The following is a 17541-nucleotide window of genomic DNA, read 5'->3' as shown; positions in this document are numbered from 1 at the left end:
GCTTGATTTCAAATGATGCTTTACAATAATTAATCTATACTACTGTAGTCAAAAAGCTAACCTAAATATAATTACAGACATCATTGACATCAAAGTTTTAATAGTTTCTCTATGAAGAGGCAAATAATCAGGCTTGGACATGCCAAAATCGTGACATCTCTGCAGTTCATTCAACACATATTTGTTTAATGTCTTCAGTGTGTTAGGTACTATTGTAGATGTACTGAGTAGGCACATGAGTGAATTAAACACTGGCTTAAATTTCAGAGGGCTGTTTATTCTGTTTTGCTTCCAGCTTGCTCCATAGCTTTATACCTCTCTCCATTTGTTAAGTTACGACTCAGATGATTGATATAGAAAATTTGGGGGTGACTTTTAAAAGTCTTCTAATTGCTGTTGAATGAAATTAGCTACAACATGTTTTGAGGTTATACACTAAATACCAACATGACATTAATGTTTTGGACACCATCTGGTTCTTTAGACACATCTGCATTGCAAACCTGGACAAGCTATTTAATTTGATGAGGCTAGATCAAATCTATAAGAATTGGGTTGTTTCAAGGGAGAAGAAAAACTGTGGATATGCTGAGACAATGGACTGTAGTTTAGATTGTAGTGGTCTACTTTGGCTATAGTTTTTAAAATTCCAGCATATATTTAATTCTATTAAAAATATGTATCTACAGCTTATGGGTAATGGTTGGGTGGGGTGGTTTTGACTTAAGTCTATTTGTTTTATATGGGTCTAATAGTTGTAGACTTTGTAGTATACTTTTCTTCCAAGGATTTTGCAGCCTTCACACACCTTGTTTTATTTATTCAAAATTTCTTCTATGAGGTAGAAAGGATGGACATTTCTAGTCTAAAATGATAATTAAAAAAAACTAAAACCCCTGGTATGATTAAATATACTTAGCAACAAATTTGGTAGATGAACTTGGTAGTTATAATGTGAAGCTTAGTGCACTTTCCAGTGAATACTGTTACCATTCACGCTATGATATTTTTTCTTTCAAGATTTTATTTAAGGGGCACCTGGGTGGCTCAGTGGGTCAAGATTTTATTTAAATTCTAGTTAGTTACAATATGGTGTCGTATTAGATTCAGAGGTAGAATTTAGTGATTTTTAAAAATATTAATCTTAGTACAAGAATCATCATTCATCAGATACCTCTTGCATGTGTCTACTATGTATAAGGAACTCTGTACAAAACTGTGATGTCTAAAGATGAGTAAGTTAAGTACTTACGTACTTAAGTAAAGATGAGTAAGTTCCTTATTAAAGGAACCTGCAGTCTTATTTGCATATTTCAAATTCTTCTTAAGTATGGTTATTGGTTTTCCTTAAGCTCAGTGAGTTAAATCCCCTGGGATGACACCATCCATCTCTGATAGAACTGTGGCTAAAACATAAATATGTTGAAAATTAATAATACTTTCCCTACCTTTAGTAGCATTTTATCATTATAGGATGTTTGTGTATATCTTTGTTTTTCTGCCTCTGCATACAATGAGGGTCTTAATGCTTTTTATATTTGTTGAGAATAGTTTAAAATAGTTTTTTAAAGGAAATACTTTCAGATTTTTCTTTATAGCATTGTTCCTTTTATCTTTGATGTTTATAGACACAATTACAGATGAAAATATAAATTGCAGGGAAATTTTAAGATTAATGCTCATTTCTATACTTAAGATACACAAGAAATGTAAAAGCAATTATCATGGTATATTACATTGGAAAATAAGTATCCAGTTATATAATGATAGATCATGCTGTAAAAGCAGATGGCTAGTATGAATTTGTGCTTATAAAGTGTGTCCATAATGATTAATATTATAGTTGTAAGAAAAATGTTTGGAAATTACCTCTTATTTGGACTGTTGACACTAATAATACAGTGTTCAGTAGGATTAGCCCAATTTTTAAATAGTCTTGTTATGCATCTAAAATTTTAAAAATATTTGATACCTGTTTATTTTGCTACCTTCTTGCCTCTACTCATAACTGCAATTATTCTTATCTATTTAATAGTCTTTACATAGAACAGTGAGACTTACAGGGAGGCTCCAGGCATCTTTTCTTTGATATGTACCTCACATATAGCTATGGTATGTAGTTACCTAGAGAATGTTTCTCTTCTACAGCAGACTGAACTCAGTGAGGATAGACTTTTTTTTTTTTTTTTTTTTTTTTTTTTTAATCTTTGTATTCCTGGTACCTACCTTCATGTGTCTTTTGTAGATGGGTGGATTTAAGTAACTGAATGGTGTTAAGATGAGAGGTTTAAACTATATAAAAGGCTGGTCACTTCTGCATAGCTTTTTACCACACTCCATAACCATAGCTTTGACTCTTTTTTTTTTTTTTTTAACTCTTACATTGTCCTATCATGCTTGCCTCCTTCATTGGGAGAGAGTGAGTATGTGGTGTACAAATCAATCACTAGAAAAAAATACTGTTTCATTGTGCTTCCTTTTGTGTGTGTGTGTGTATTTTATTTATTTATTTTAGAGAGCACGTGCACGTGTGCAAGTGGGGAGAGGGACAGAGGAATAGAGGGGGAGTGAGAGGCAAAGGGAGAGAATCTCAGGCAGTCTCAGGGCTGAGCACAGGGCTCAATGCAGGGGCTTAATCTCATCACTCTCAGATCATGACCTGAGCAGAAACCAAGAGCTGCAGGCTTAACAGCTGAGCATCCAGGCGCCCCTCCATTGTGTTCCTTAATTATGGTGGGAAAAGGTTTTAGTTCATTAACTTACCTGTTTCTCCAAAGGATATAATCTACTAAAAATCTATATAATTCCACTAAAATTGGGTACTTAAACTGTGGGGTTATTTGAAACCATGGCAAATAGCAAAGTGAAAACAGTCCTTCCCATTAAGCAAAACAATTCTGTCATATCCAAGACCCAAAAAGAGAATGGCATTTTTCTATCTACAGGAGATGTCATGAATAGACCCAAGAGAATTATCATAACTATAATGTTCTTTAAATTTTCTGAAGTCCAACAAATAGAATATTATATTTTGCCAATGGTAAATAATAATTTTACATTATCTAGTCACAGTTTAAGAGGTTAAATTTGGGGGCCTTACATAAATTTATGATCATGGAATCTTTAAGAGGATATCTAATGTATATATTGAAGGGCTGAAGCACCTCTCTTAAGCGCTTCTCTAAATATTAATTAAACCTCAGTCAGAGCTTTATTTTACCTTACTAATTTGCTAGTAACTATGTGACTTTAGAGTGACAACTATTGAATTATAGGAGTGGTAGAATCATCAGACAGTTTAACATTTGCAGAAGAAGGTTAATTATCTGAAAATTTGAGACTTATCTGGAGCTTTAAAAAAATATTTTTGTCTCAGTTTTTTAAAATGTTTGCATACTTATTTAGCTCCTTAATGCATGTTGTTTCCAACCAAGTAAATCTATTTTCAAAACAGAGATTATTTAAGAGATTTGGCTTATTTTTCTTTTCTTGGTGAATGTGCCAAAGGTCTGTTTTCTATAAGACGTGTGTCTGTTTCAACTTACTATTTTGATTATGAGTAGTTTATTATCCAGATAGACCTTCAAAAATAGAATATTTGCTAAAGAATTCTTATGTATATGGTTGAGTACATATTTTAGAATGATTTAGGATTTATAAATAGCATGTAATGTAATATTGGGAACACGTTAAGTATAACATATAATGCTTTAATAAAAAGGAAAGAAAAAAAAGATAATGTTCTAAGCATTTCCAATAAGGAAGTGAGTGGGTGGAACGTCTTCAAATGCTGATTTGGCTTCCCTTAGAACAGTGTTAACGTCTTCATATTTTACCGACTCAGGTTCCAGCATTTACATTACCCACTTAAGTTTGTCCCGTCTCCCAAGTTTTATTACTTTTTATGAATACTGCCTTGAGATTCTGACTTCCATAACTTTGACTTCTACCTTTTTATATTAGGGGTGTGAACTTCCTGGGGGGGCAGTTCTTTTATGTATGAAATTGCTCAGAGTTTCCATCTGCTTTTACTTGCCTTGTGGTCTTGAAGATCATGCTTGGCCCATGGGATATTACAGTGTGCCGAGAGGATGTGGAGTTTTGTCAGCCAGTGAAATATGTCTGTTTTTTTTTTTTTCCTTTCTTTCTTCTTCTTCTTCTTCTTCTTCTTTTTTTTTTTCTTCAGTGGCTTTCATATACTCCTCATCCTGTGTGGTCTTCAATAAACTGAATTTATATTTAACAGAACTACTCACCCTCTTTATCATCTTCTATGACTTGGCCTTTTCTAAGGAGAAGGTGTGTGGAAGTAACATCTGAGCCAAAAAACTAGAGTGTTGGCAATAGGAAAACCTAAAACCAAAAGCTTGAAGTATGTTATATATGAATGTGTTCAATATTCACAAATGTGTAGTTTGTAATGCAGAAGAGTATCATATTTCAGATACGTACAACTGTCAAAAAAAAATGTTTATGCCAACAGTAGACTCCAAGTGTTGTCTGTGATCCAAATGACTTTTTTGCTTGTTTTTAGGCACTGCTGCAGTCTTCAGTTAAGCAACAAGTAGAAGCTATTGAAAAACAGTACATTTCTGCAATTGAGAAACAAGCACACAAGTGTGAAGAGTTGTTGAATACTCAGGTAATAAAATTGCACATCCATTATATATTTATACTTTGTTTTTTGACTCTCCTCCCCTGAGAGCTGTATAACTGTTTATTCAGTTTCATGCCATTTACTTTCCTTGGTGTATTTTGGAGAATAAAAATATGGTTATGTAAACTTAATGTTAAAGTTTTGGAATTTCATGAAAGACTAAAAATAGAGCTAAAACCCTAAAATATGTGACTCTCCCATAAATTAATGATAATTCTTATGTTAATTTCTGAGTTATAATATTATTCAACAAATGACAAGGACAAGAGATGACTGAATGTATTATGGCATGTGAAATGGTTTTTAGGATTATAAGATTTATAATTAATACTTGAACTTTTAAAGGCACTTATTCATGTTTGAGTACCTTTTGCTGCATGTAGGGATTGGTCTCTATTTAAATTTTTTCGTGGAATTTTTTCTTTCTTTTCTTGATTTAATGTCTTGGAAGACATTAAAGACATGATTAGCCTATTTACACTGAACAATCAGATGAAGATCATTTCTGGAGGTGTCATAGTATGAGTAATATATTCAAGAAATTCACAGCAACACTTTTAAATAACATAAAATATGGTAGGTGAGAATAAAACCATCTTTATTTACTAGAACTTTTTTATATCATGGGAGGAAAATATACTAAGAATTTGGAAAACAAAATTAGGGGTAAATTTAAATAGAGACTTAACAAATATGCCACTGCATCACTGAGACTGGGGTCGATTCTATTAAATTTTTTCAGTATCATTTTAATAAACGGCTTGAAAGGAAATACACAGAATTTTATAAATTTAATATAACAATTACATTCTTGTGGGTGGCGAAATGCCAGGTTGTCAGAAGTATGAAGTATATGACTTTGTAAATGGACAGAAAAATCACCGAGATAAATTAAGGTCACAGAACTGTGAAACAGCAGAAAGCATGTATTAGCCGAGGCAGGCCAGGTTAAACCCTAAATGCTCTGACTTCACACAGCAAAGACTTATATCTTACCCATGTGACATATATACCGAGGATTATCTTGGGGCTTGGTTGCATGTCGTCCTCCCCATAGGAATAGGCCTGGTAGTGTAGGTCCTGTGTGGTTCATTACCTGTTATCATTGCAGAGTGAAAAGGAGCCCAGTCAAATTTCCTACTATTAATTCAATATTCTGGACTGGAAATGATACTTCCACTCTCAATTTATATCCATAGTGCTCCACCTCATCATATGAGGCCAAGTAGTGAGATTCTACTACGAATCTGAAAGGAAGAGAGCAGGAAATACTTGGTAAGCAGCATTAGTTATACCACAGTTGGCTCTTATGGTTGCCAAATATTCTCAGTCTCCATCTTACAGGCAGATTTACTCAACCTGTCTCTTTGGGAGAAAATCTGAAAGTTCTGAACAGCTATGGCCTCAATCTCAAAAGTCCAGGATCTTTAGATGGTAGGTAGGGAATGATGTACCCGAGTGTCTGTATTATCAGGTCTAGATAGACAGTCCCCTTTGACTTAAAGAACTAGAAACTAAAATATACCTTGTTTACCTTCAACATATTTGGTATACAGTGGCAAGATAAAGGTGTTTACTATAGTCACTCTCAAGAAGGATAAAGAATCAGAAATGCACAGCTATTATTAGTATATAGCAATTCTGAAATCTCAGTGGTCAGATTAAATAAGATCTCTGTTATGGGAATAAGATTGATCTTTGAATGACCATGATTCTCTGTTTAGGGTTTAGGCACAGGTTTTCTTCTAGTCCATTGTTCTTTATGATCTTATAGATTTTAAGTTTTCAATATCTTTGTTGGCTATCCCTGAGTATTGGTGATTATACCATTTCTCAGCCTGCTTCTTGCTATAGAAAATTGGGAGGCATGGGTCATTTTAGATAGCAAATAGTGAGAGTTCAGGGTTATGGTTCTTTTGGCTCCTTATCTGTTTGATTACAATCGGCTCCATTCATCAGAGGCAAACCCACAGTTATTTTAGAGAACTACTGCCTACATTTAATATGCTTATATGCGTTTTGTGTCTTCCCTGTTTGTCTTTCTCTTTTTTTCTGATTAAAAATAACTTCATTTAGCAAACCTGGGTTGAAGAAATTTCAGTGGTCTCTTTTCTCCAAACCATTTGTTCCAAATGAAAATATATATAGGACAGTCACAGCTTTGTTGGGTCTGTGCTTGGAGACACTAATGGGTTAAATCTTCAACAGTGGATGTGACTAACACATACTTGGTTTAATACTTGCTGTAAGGTTGAATTTAGTTGGTCTTTGTTGCTCAAAGACCTTCTCAGCTATTTCTTTTAGAAGTTGAGGTTGGGAAGGTGGTTATTCTTGCAGGTCCTCAAATTTCTGAACTTTTTCTGTTAACTGTAATTCAGTTCTTGTAAATTGTCTTTTCTTGTGAATTCATTGCTGAATTTGTCTCTTTCTACTATTACCTTGTCAAAAATAGCCAATAGCAGAGCTAATAAATAAATTCAGCGCAGTGGCAGGTTAAAAGATTAACACGCAAAATCAGTCATGTTTCTCTACACTCTCAATGAATATCCAAAAAAGAAATTAAGAAAGCAGTTAAGTTTACAGTACAATCTTAAAGAATAATATTCTTAGTGGTAAATTTAACCAAGGAGGTGAGAGACTTGTCCATTGAAAACTACGAAACTGGGCTGAAAGAAATTTAAAATAACCTAAGTAAGTAGAAGGATATCCTGTGTTCATCAGTTGGAAACACTGGGTGGAGAGCAGTCCAGCACTACCTCAGGACACATCGAGGAGCGGAAGCAGTTCCGTATGGTGAAATGCTATTTAAAAACCAGGCACTAAAAGGGGATATGATTATAGGTAAAATCATGTAAAGTGTAAAATTGGTGATCCCACACTTGTATTCTCTAATCATATTGGAAATTTGAAGTTAGTAAATTTAATTTAACAAAAATAATAGCTGGGTGGTTCCTTAGAAATAATTTAGTTTAGCATTCATGTGTATGTGTGTGCAGGCACATGCATTCATACCTTTCTCTCTGTCTGTCTCTCTTTTTCAAATTAAAAATTTAAGGGAAAATCAAGTAAACATTAGAGTTACTGCAATTAGGTGTTCTGAAATCTGACTCCCTACCTTTGTCCCTTAACGGTTTATATGTAATGTCCTTAGCCTCTCTGTGCCTCATTTTTCTTATCTTTAGAGTGTATACACAAGTAATTCTCACCTCACAGGATTTTCAGGAGTATTGTATGACATCAGATTTACATATTGCTTAGGATAGCACCTGGCACATTCTAGGTGTTCAGCTAATACTGACTGAATTATTATCATATTTGTTATTATTGGTCACAAGATTTCTTGGTCAAGGTACTCCCAAAACCAGGGTTAGGATTCATGTTTCCTGATGTCCCGGCTATAGAAGAAAGGTTACTTACTTGTAGTTCATATATTATCTGTCTTTGATTTTGAAAAGTCAACTTTAAATTTTTACACATTTACTTTGGGGCCTTGTTTAGCATTTGAATGCTAGACCAAGCCTTTGTCCTTCCCTCTCTTCCTTATTTAATGTGGGCCTTTTACATGACTGATATTCTGCTGGATTATATGGATATAACATGAGCAGGACACAGTCCTTCTATTAATATTAAGCAGGTAAAAATCAATGAGATGATTGTTAAAACTGTGGTAAGTTATGATGAAACAAGTGTTATATTAAAAGGGGTATATAATTCTTTCATTTTGTGTGAGGGACCACTTTATTGGACCAGTGATGAGATCGTTCAGGGTTCATGGGGTCTAAGTGATGTCAGAACTGAGAATTACACATGAGAGCGGTAGATGGAATAGCATATTCACAGTCTGTTAAATGAGAGAGTATAATGTAAATGTTTGGCAAGGGGGGGCTGAGGCTGTTTGAGACTATGAAATGAAAGATTATTTTATTCCACAGAAATAATAATAAAGGACCTTGTCTGCCATGTAGTCTGACAGGAAATTGGGAGATGTTAAAAGATATTAATTCGAGAAGTGACATTTCTTCAGATCTGCATTTTAGAAGTATTACTCTGGTAAAGTTTAAAAAACACTTGATGGGAGACAGTATTAGAAGCACATAAATCAGTTAAACAGCAATTACAATTATCCTAGTGAGAATGGTGGTGGCTCAAAATAAGGTAGGTGTATGGAAAAGAGAGGTTTTAATGGTTTTGAGTCATATTAAGGGAACAGAAACCAGAGAATTTGTGGGAATAAAAGAGGGGAAGTCAATGTTGAATGATAAAGGATATAATTACACATACACAAGCATACACATTTTATATACATAAATATGCGTTTATATACATGAATATGTTTTTGTGGTTGGTGACCAGATCTTTGGTTTTGGCAATTCACTGAAATAGGAAACTTAAGACCTGCGGCATGGTTAGGGTTGAAAATTTCTTGTTTTAGATATGTTGAGCTTATAGTGCCTGTGGAATATTCAAGATCAGAGTTCATAAGAGAGTTGAATATAGAGTTTGGAACTATGAGAACTCTTTTAGTGGATGAATTTGGAAGTCATAAGTATGTAGAAGGTCAGAGAAAGTATGTCTGTGGATGATACCAGAGACTATATAGAATGAGAAAATAATTCCACCTAGGGTCCTGAGGGACCTCAATATAGAATGGATAGGCTAAGAGAGCTTGTGAAGGAAACTGTAAACTGGCAAGAAGAAAAGGAGGAAACCAAGTGCCGAGTATACCTAGATCCTGAGAAGAGAGCATTTTATAAAAAAGTTGAGTGGGTAAGATTTTCAAATAATATGAAAAAAGTAAGGTATGGATTTACAGATGATTGCTAGATGGGACAACAAGAAAGCCAGTAAAAAATAGTTTTGGTGGAATGGTGGCCAAACAAAAGTGGATAATCAGATGAGGAAAAAAAAAAAAAAAGGAGATGAAACAATAGAAACAGAAGACAAGTCTTTGGGAAGCTTAGATGATGAACATAAGAGAGCACTGTAGGTGGAGGGAGCTATGAAGGGGAAATTTTTCCCTCAGATATTTTGGCCTGGAAGTTGAGCTCATTTTAACACTTATGGGTGAGAGCCAATCTTAGAAAGCCTAAAGATATAAGAAAGAAAAAAACTGATAGACCAGAGTCCTCAGGAAAGAGGAAGTAATAAACAAAGTTAATCTTTATTTGATGAGAAAGCATTTGCATGTATGCAAGTGGGAGTTTGTACTTGTGGGTGGAGGGTTGTATATGTGCACAGATACAGATATAATTTTAAATATTATTCATACTTTTGAATTATAACATTCATGAATTTTATTTCTTAGTTCCTCTCTACCAGCACTTGCAAAATCCAAATTTCTGTGAAGAATATGTATGACATACTATTTATAATCTTTTAGTGCTATTAACAGATATAATGTGGAAAGTTACCCAAGCATACCAAATAAACTATCTGTATTATTACTTTGTCCTTAAGCTTTTTTTACAAAAAGAAAACTAAGTTTGTCTTTTTCCTGCAGTGTCTTGTCAAAAATGTCTACAAATGATCAACACATGTTTTTAACATATTATCTTCTAGTGTCTTCCCTTAGAACTGTAAGTACTCATTTCATTTGAGTACAGAATGTAAATTCTATGAGAGTTAGGTAATGTGCTTATTCTGAATTTTACTATATCCCCAAAGCCTGTCAGTTTTTTGGTATTTGCTCTAAGTATAGTAAAATAGGCTTGTTATTGAGAAATATATACATCCATGTATCTACTGTCACAATCAAGATATAGAACATTTCTATCAACCCAAGAAATTCTCTCTTGTCCTTTTACAGTCATCCCTTCCATTATAGCTCTAGACCTAGGCAACCAGAGGTCCACATTTTCTCACTACTGATGAGCTAGCTTTTATAATTTCATAAAGATGAAGTAAACGTGTATTTTCTTTTTATATCTATCTGCTTTGGTTCAGCATGTTTTTTGAGATCATGAGGTTACCTGTATTAGTAATCTATGCATTTTGATTGCTGACTAGTATTCTGTTACATGGATATACAACATTTTGTTTATCCATTCACTTATTCCTGGACATTTAGATTGATTAACATTTTGGGTTGCTGTGAATATTTACATGAAGATCTGTGTGGGAACATATTTTTTTTTAATTATTTAAAAATATTTAGGTATGGAATTGCAGGATCATATGGTAAGTGTTTAAATTTATAAACAAATTCCAAACTGTTTTCCAGAGTTTCTTGGCATTTTATATTTTCATTGTAATGTATGAGAGTTCTCTTTGATCTGAAGCCTATCAGCACTTGGTATTGTCAGTGTTTTTCATTTTAGCCTTTTGTTTTCTTTTGAATGGGAAATGGCATCTCATCTCACTGCATTTTTTGAATAACAGTTGATAAGTAAGCACATGAAAAGATGCTTATTACTATTTGTGTTTTCTTTTGTGAAGTATATATATGTTTTAATCATTCATTTTATTTTATTGTTTATCTTCATAATTTTAGTTTGTTTTTATAAATTCTAGATATAAGTCCTTTGCCATAATATGCATTATGAATATTTTCTCATTTTCTGGTTTCTTTTTCACGTTTTTTTTTTAAAAGATTTTATTTATTTGACAGAGAGCGAGAAATCACAAGTAGGCAGAGAGGCAGGCAGAGAGAGAGAGAGAGGAGGAAGCAGGCTCCCCGTGGAGCAGAGAGCCCAACTCGTGGCTTGATTTCAGGACCCTGGGATCATGACCTGAGCCGAAGGCAGAGGCTTTAACCCACTGAGCCAGGCTCAGGAGCCAGGCTCCTTTTCACTTTCTTGATGGTATCCTTAGATGAATAAAACTTTAATTATTCAAACATCATTTTTTCTTATGGATTATACTTTTGATGTTATATCAAATCTTTACCTAACTATAAATCACCATGATTTTCTCCTATATTTTCAGTAAGAAGTTTTATGTATTTTCTTAGGTTATGTATGTGACTCATTTTTTAATTTGCTTGGGGATGTAATGAGATAGTTGAAGTTTCCCCCCTTTTCAGCGAGCTCCAGTATGAATATCCATAATGATTTCAGCACCATTTTTTTAAAAAACAAAAGTATCTTCTCCTTCAAAAATTGCTAGAACCCATATAGGAATTCAGGAGAGTGGCAAGATATAAAATCAATGCGCAGAAATCAGTTGCATTTCTATGCACTACCAATGAGACAGAAGAAAGAGAAATTGAGTTGATCATATTTACAGTTGCACCCAGAACCATAGATACCTAGGAATAAACCTAACCAAAGAGGCAAAAGATCTGTACTCAGAAAACTAAGGAACACTCATGAAAGAAACTGAGAAAAACAAAGAAATGGAAAAACATTTCATGCTCATGGATTGGAAGAACAAATATTGTGAAAATGTCTGTGCTACCTAGAGCAATCTACACTTTAAATGCAGTCCTTATCAAAATACCTCAGTTTTTATCACAGAGCTGGAACAAATAGTCCTAAAATTTGTATAGGACAAGTAAAGACCCCAAGTAGCCAAAGGAATGTTAGAAAAGAAAACCAAAGTTGGAAGCATCCCAGTGCCTGACTTCAAGCTCTATTTCAAAGCTGTAATCATCAAGAGAGTATGGTACTGGCACAAAAATGGACACCTAGATCAATGGGACAGAATAGAGAACCCAGAAATGGACCAACAACTCTGTAGCCAACTAATCTTCAACAGAGCAAGTAAGAATATCCAATGGAAAAAAGACAGTCTCTTCAACAAATAGTGTTAAGACAGTTGGACAGCCACATAGACAAGAATGAAACTGGACCATTTTTGTACACCACACACAAAAATAGACTCAAAATGGATGAAAGACCCAAATGTGAGACAGGAATCCATCAAAATCCTTGAGGAGAATACAGGCAGCAACATCTTTGACCTTGGCTGCAGCAACTTCTTGCTAGACATGTCTCCAAAGGCAGGGGAAACCAAAGGCAAAAATGAACTATTGGGATTTCATCAAGATGAAAAGCTTTTGCACAGCAAAGGAAACAACTGACAAAACCAAAAGGCAACTGACAGAATGGGAGAAGATATTTGCAAATGACATTACAGATAAAGGGCTAGTATCCAAAATATACAAAGAACTTATCAAACTTAACACCCAAAGAACAAATAATCCAATCAAGAAATGAGCAGAAGACATGGACAAACATTTCTGCAAAGAAGACATCCTGATGGCCAACAGACACATGAAAAAAATGCTGAATGTCACTCAGCATCAGGGAAATAAGAATCAAAACCAAAATGAGATGCACCTCACACCAGGTAGAATGGCTAAAATTAACAAGTCAGGAAATAACAGATGTTGGTGAGAATATGGAGAAAGAGGAACTGTCTTACACTGTTGGTTGGAATGCAGACTGATGTAGCCACTGTGGAAAACAGTTTGGAGGTTCCTCAAAAAGTTGCAAATAGGGCTACCCTATGACTCAGCAATTGCACTACTGGGTATTTACCCCAAAGTTACAAATGCAGTGATTCAAAGGGGCACCTGCACCCCAGTGTTCATAATAGCAACGTCTACAATAGCCAAACAATGGGAAGAGCCAAAAGTCCATTGACAGATGAATGGATAAAGAGATGTGGCATGGTGTGTGTGTGTGTGTGTGTGTGTGTAAAAACATATATATACACACACATATATAAATGGAATAGTACAATATTACGCAGCCATCAAAAAATGAACTCTTGCCATTTACAATGACGTGGATGTAACTAGACAGTATTATGCTGAGTGAAATAAGTTAATCGGAGAAAGACAATTATCATATGACCTCACTTGTGGAATTAAGAAATGAGAGAGGATCTTAGGGTAAAAGAGGAAAAAATAAAATGAAACCAGAGAGGGAGACAAACCATAAGAGACTCTTCCAATTTTAGTAGATGTGCTGCCGAAGCCAGCACAAACCATAAGAGACTCTTAACTATAGGAAACTGTAGAGGGTTGTTGGAGGAAAGGCAGGTGGGGGAATGGGGTAACTGGGTGATAAGACAGTAAGAGGGACATGTGATGTAATGAGCACTGGGTTTTATATAAGACTGGTAAAAAAGAAAAGTATCTTTTCCTTCACTGTATTACCCTACCATCTCAGGAGAAAAATCATTTGACCATGTGAGTACAGATTTCTGGACTCCTAATTTTGTTCTATTGACCTGGTATTTTTCAACCTTGGCAATATTGACAGTTGGAGTTGCATAATTCTCTATTATGGAGGGCTATCTTGTGTGCTGCAGGATCTTTAGCAGCCTCCTTCATTCCCACCCCATGAGTGCCTGTAGCATGTGCTTCAGTGTGATAACCAGAAATGTCTCCAGATACTGCTAGATGTCCCCTGGGAGAATGGGGGTAGTAAACCACTGTTGGATGAGAACCACTACTATGATCTAATTTTCTATCTGTACACCAATACCATACTCTCTTGTTTAGTGTAGCTTTATAATAAGTCTTAAAATCATGAACTTAAAAACAACAATTTTATTCTTGAAAATTGTTCGGCTAGTCTAGAGAATGTGCGTTTTCTTATACATTTTATACTCAGCTTGTCAGTTTCCATTAAAAAAAAAAAAAGCCCAGTTACTATTTATTGGGATTGCATGGTCTGTAGGTAAATTTAGAAAAAATTATCATCTTATACTCTTACCTTGATTATTTTATTTCTTTAGTTTAATTGGCTTTCTATTCTCTCTTATTCCAGTATCTTAAAACCAGAAGTTTACGCCACTGATTGAAACTTTTATTTTTAAACCTAGGCATTTGGTGGTATATTTCTTCATGCACTCTAGGTGCATGTCTCACTTATCTTTTTAAGAGAGAGAAAATGGGGGGGGCAGAGGCAGAGGGAGAGAGAGAAGAGAGAGAATCTTAAGCAGGATCCACGCCCAGCATGGACCCCAACATGTGCTCAATCTCACAACCCTGAGATATGACCTGAGCTGAAATCAGGAGTGAGATACTTAGACTACTGAGGCACCCAGGCATCCCTTCTCACATTTTCAAATGTCCTGTTTTCAATTTCAGTGAGTTAAAAGTACTTTTAATTTTTTTTTTTTTATTCTTTTTTCCCTGGGTCATTTAGAAATCTCTTATTTAGTGTCAAAATATTTGTGGTTTTCTACATGTATTTCTTTTATTCATTTCTAATCTTGTTCTAATATGGACAAAGAATATATTTCATATAATTTAAACACTTTTTTGAGATTTGTTTTATGGCCCAGGATATGCTGTCTTGGTAGATGTTCTTTATCTACTTGAAAATAATGTGCATTCTTCTGTTGGTGGAGTTTTGTTTTTGTTTTTGTTTTTTTAATAAATGTCATTTAGATCAAGTGTTTTGATTGTGTCTTTCAAGTCTTCTGTATTGTTATGGGTTTTCTTTCTACCTGTCTGCCAGTTAATGAGAGGCAAGTGTTGAAATAGCTGACTGTGTTTATGGATTTGACTAGTTTCCCTCGCAGTTCTATTTTTTCCTAGGAATTTTGACATGCTAAACATTTTGGATTGAGTCCTCATCACATAATTTTCCCTTTAACACTATAAAAATGCCTTTTTTCTGATAAAGTCATTATGAAATCTACCTTGTATGATATTAATATAGTTTTTCTACCTTTTTTTTATTATTGCCAGAATAATATAATTTCCCCTATCCTTTAACCTTTTTTCCCTATTTACTTTTTTCCTTCATATTTTATCCCTTTACTTTTTTTTTTTTTAATATTTTATTTATTCACTTGACAGACAGATCACAAGTAGGCAGAGAAGCAGGCAGAGAGAGGAGGAAGTAGACTCCTCACTGAGCAGAGAGCCCTATGCGGGGCTCGATCCCAGGACCCTGGGATCATGACCTGAGCGGAAGGCAGAGGCTTTAATCCACTGAGCCACCCAGGTGTCCCTCCCCTTTACTTTTAATCTATTTCTGTCTTTATGTTTTAAATGGGTTTCTTGTAGAAAACATGTAGTTGGATCTTACTTTTATCTAATCTAATAACCATTGCCTTCGTTTTGTGTTTTTGTAACTCTTTATGTTTAGTTTAATTTTTGAGATTTTTGTATTACAGTGTATCATCTTGCTATTTGTTTCTCGTCCCATGTTTTCTTTTTTTTTTCTTTTAATGCCTACTTTTGGATTATTTTAATGACTTCATTTTATGTCGTTTGTTGGCTTATTGTAACTCTTTGTTATTTTGTGATTAAGGAAAGTTGGTGGACATTATTTGAAAATGGATAGATAGCAAATATTTTAGGATCTCTGCTGAAACTATTTAACTCTGCCAGTACAATGAGAAAGCAGCCACAAATGATGTGCAATTGAATGGCCATTGCTGTGTTTCAGTAAAAGTTTATTTACAAAATCAGGCTACTAATTTGATTTGAACTGGAGACCATAGTTTGCCAAACCTCTCTGCTGTAGCAAGACAGGAACTGTCGTAACTTGGAGAATTTAAGGATCTTGAGTTCTTCATTTCCTCTTTAATGGTATATTTTTTCCTCAGATTTGCTTTATCGTGAAAATCCCTTAGATTCCATGTTAATAATGTTCCTTTCCTGCAGAATCTGATACAGTAGTTCTACTGGGTCAAAGGAATATGTGAACTTTATGAAATTGGCAATATTTAGCTATCTTTAGCCTACAAACCCAGCATTTTATGTGCTTCAACCTATTGTATTTTTAACAAGAATCCAGGTGAGTATTTTGTTTCCACAATATTAGAAAACATCATTTTGGACAATGTTTTCTAAATTTCTTTATAATGAGAATACTGGGGATATTTGTTTATTATTCAGATTAACAGGATTCTGCTCTATTAATTTTTATTCTTAATGATTTAGTTGGAGCCCACCTATACATATCTTTAACAGGCAAATCAGGGAATACCTTTGAGAGAACTTAGAGAGACACTGTTTTATTATTGCCTTTATAGTGCTGATCTTCAGCACCCCTTACTCTTAATTTCTCATCCTTCAGGTTTCTGAAATGCAGAGGAAATGTAGTAGGAAATTACTCCACTGTTTTAGGTGTCTTTAACCTCAAATCACTTAAACAGATAGGTTGGAAGAAAGGACATGTGATTTTTGATATCTTTGTGGACTAAGAAGGCATGTCAAGTGATGTCTTTTATTCTTTATTAGTAGTTTGGATTAGGGCAACTGTAATTTCTTTGTACTTATTTCTAAAAATCTCTAAATTAGAGTTAATTATAGTATTGAACAGCTGCTATGTAAGGATTAAGTGAAGCAAAGTGCCAGTGTATAGTAATTACTCAATAACCAGTAGCTAAAGTTGTGTGGAAAAATCTTTTTTTTTTTTTAAAGATTTTATTTATTTTATTTGACAGACAGAGATTACAAGTACGCAGAGAGGCAGGCAGAGAGAGAGAGAGGAGGAAGCAGGCTTCCTGCTGAGCAGAGAGCCTGATGTGGGGATTGATCCCAGCACCCTGGGATCATGACCTGAGCCAAAGGCAGAGGCTTTAACCCATTGAGCCACCCAGGCGCCCTGGAAAAATCTTTTGATTTGATTTTGTTTTTTGTGATTACAGTTATGCAAAGGATGTCCAATATCCTATAATAACAGAAATAGTTCACTCACCTGTTGTTATTCTTTAAGGTTTTCTATTTAAAGAATGTTTAGTTTTTAACCTAGTTACAGTTTCTGTTAGAATTTGGTAATTGATTTTTTTGAAAACATCATTTCCATATAAATTTTGGAAATTTTCTTCTCCACCAATTTTGAGACTCTGTATCACAATTTACTGCAATTTTTAGTAATTAAATAGAATAAACAAAAAATTAATAGACAAGCATTAAGATTTAATATCTGGTTTCATAGCAGAGGAAAACTTGTTTTTTTCTAATATTCTCC

At 34.3% G+C, this 17541-nt stretch overlaps 1 protein-coding gene across 3 annotated transcripts in view; it reads left to right on the top strand.

The window, feature by feature from the left end:
• CCDC91 (coiled-coil domain containing 91) overlaps window positions 1-17541 on the top strand; it is a 361761-nt gene that overhangs the window by 178359 nt on the left and 165861 nt on the right. For all 3 annotated transcript variants that reach the window (XM_059402736.1, XM_059402735.1, XM_059402734.1), the window contains exon 8: window positions 4535-4642. In XM_059402736.1, the coding sequence (XP_059258719.1) occupies window positions 4535-4642 (108 nt within the window). The remainder of the gene's footprint in view (window positions 1-4534; window positions 4643-17541) is intronic.

The sequence above is a fragment of the Mustela nigripes genome, chromosome 6 (assembly GCF_022355385.1).
Source record: "Mustela nigripes isolate SB6536 chromosome 6, MUSNIG.SB6536, whole genome shotgun sequence".
In the NCBI taxonomy this organism is placed as follows: domain Eukaryota; kingdom Metazoa; phylum Chordata; class Mammalia; order Carnivora; family Mustelidae; genus Mustela; species Mustela nigripes.
Note: the sequence above shows the minus strand (reverse complement) of the source record. Positions and strands in the feature narration are given on the sequence as shown.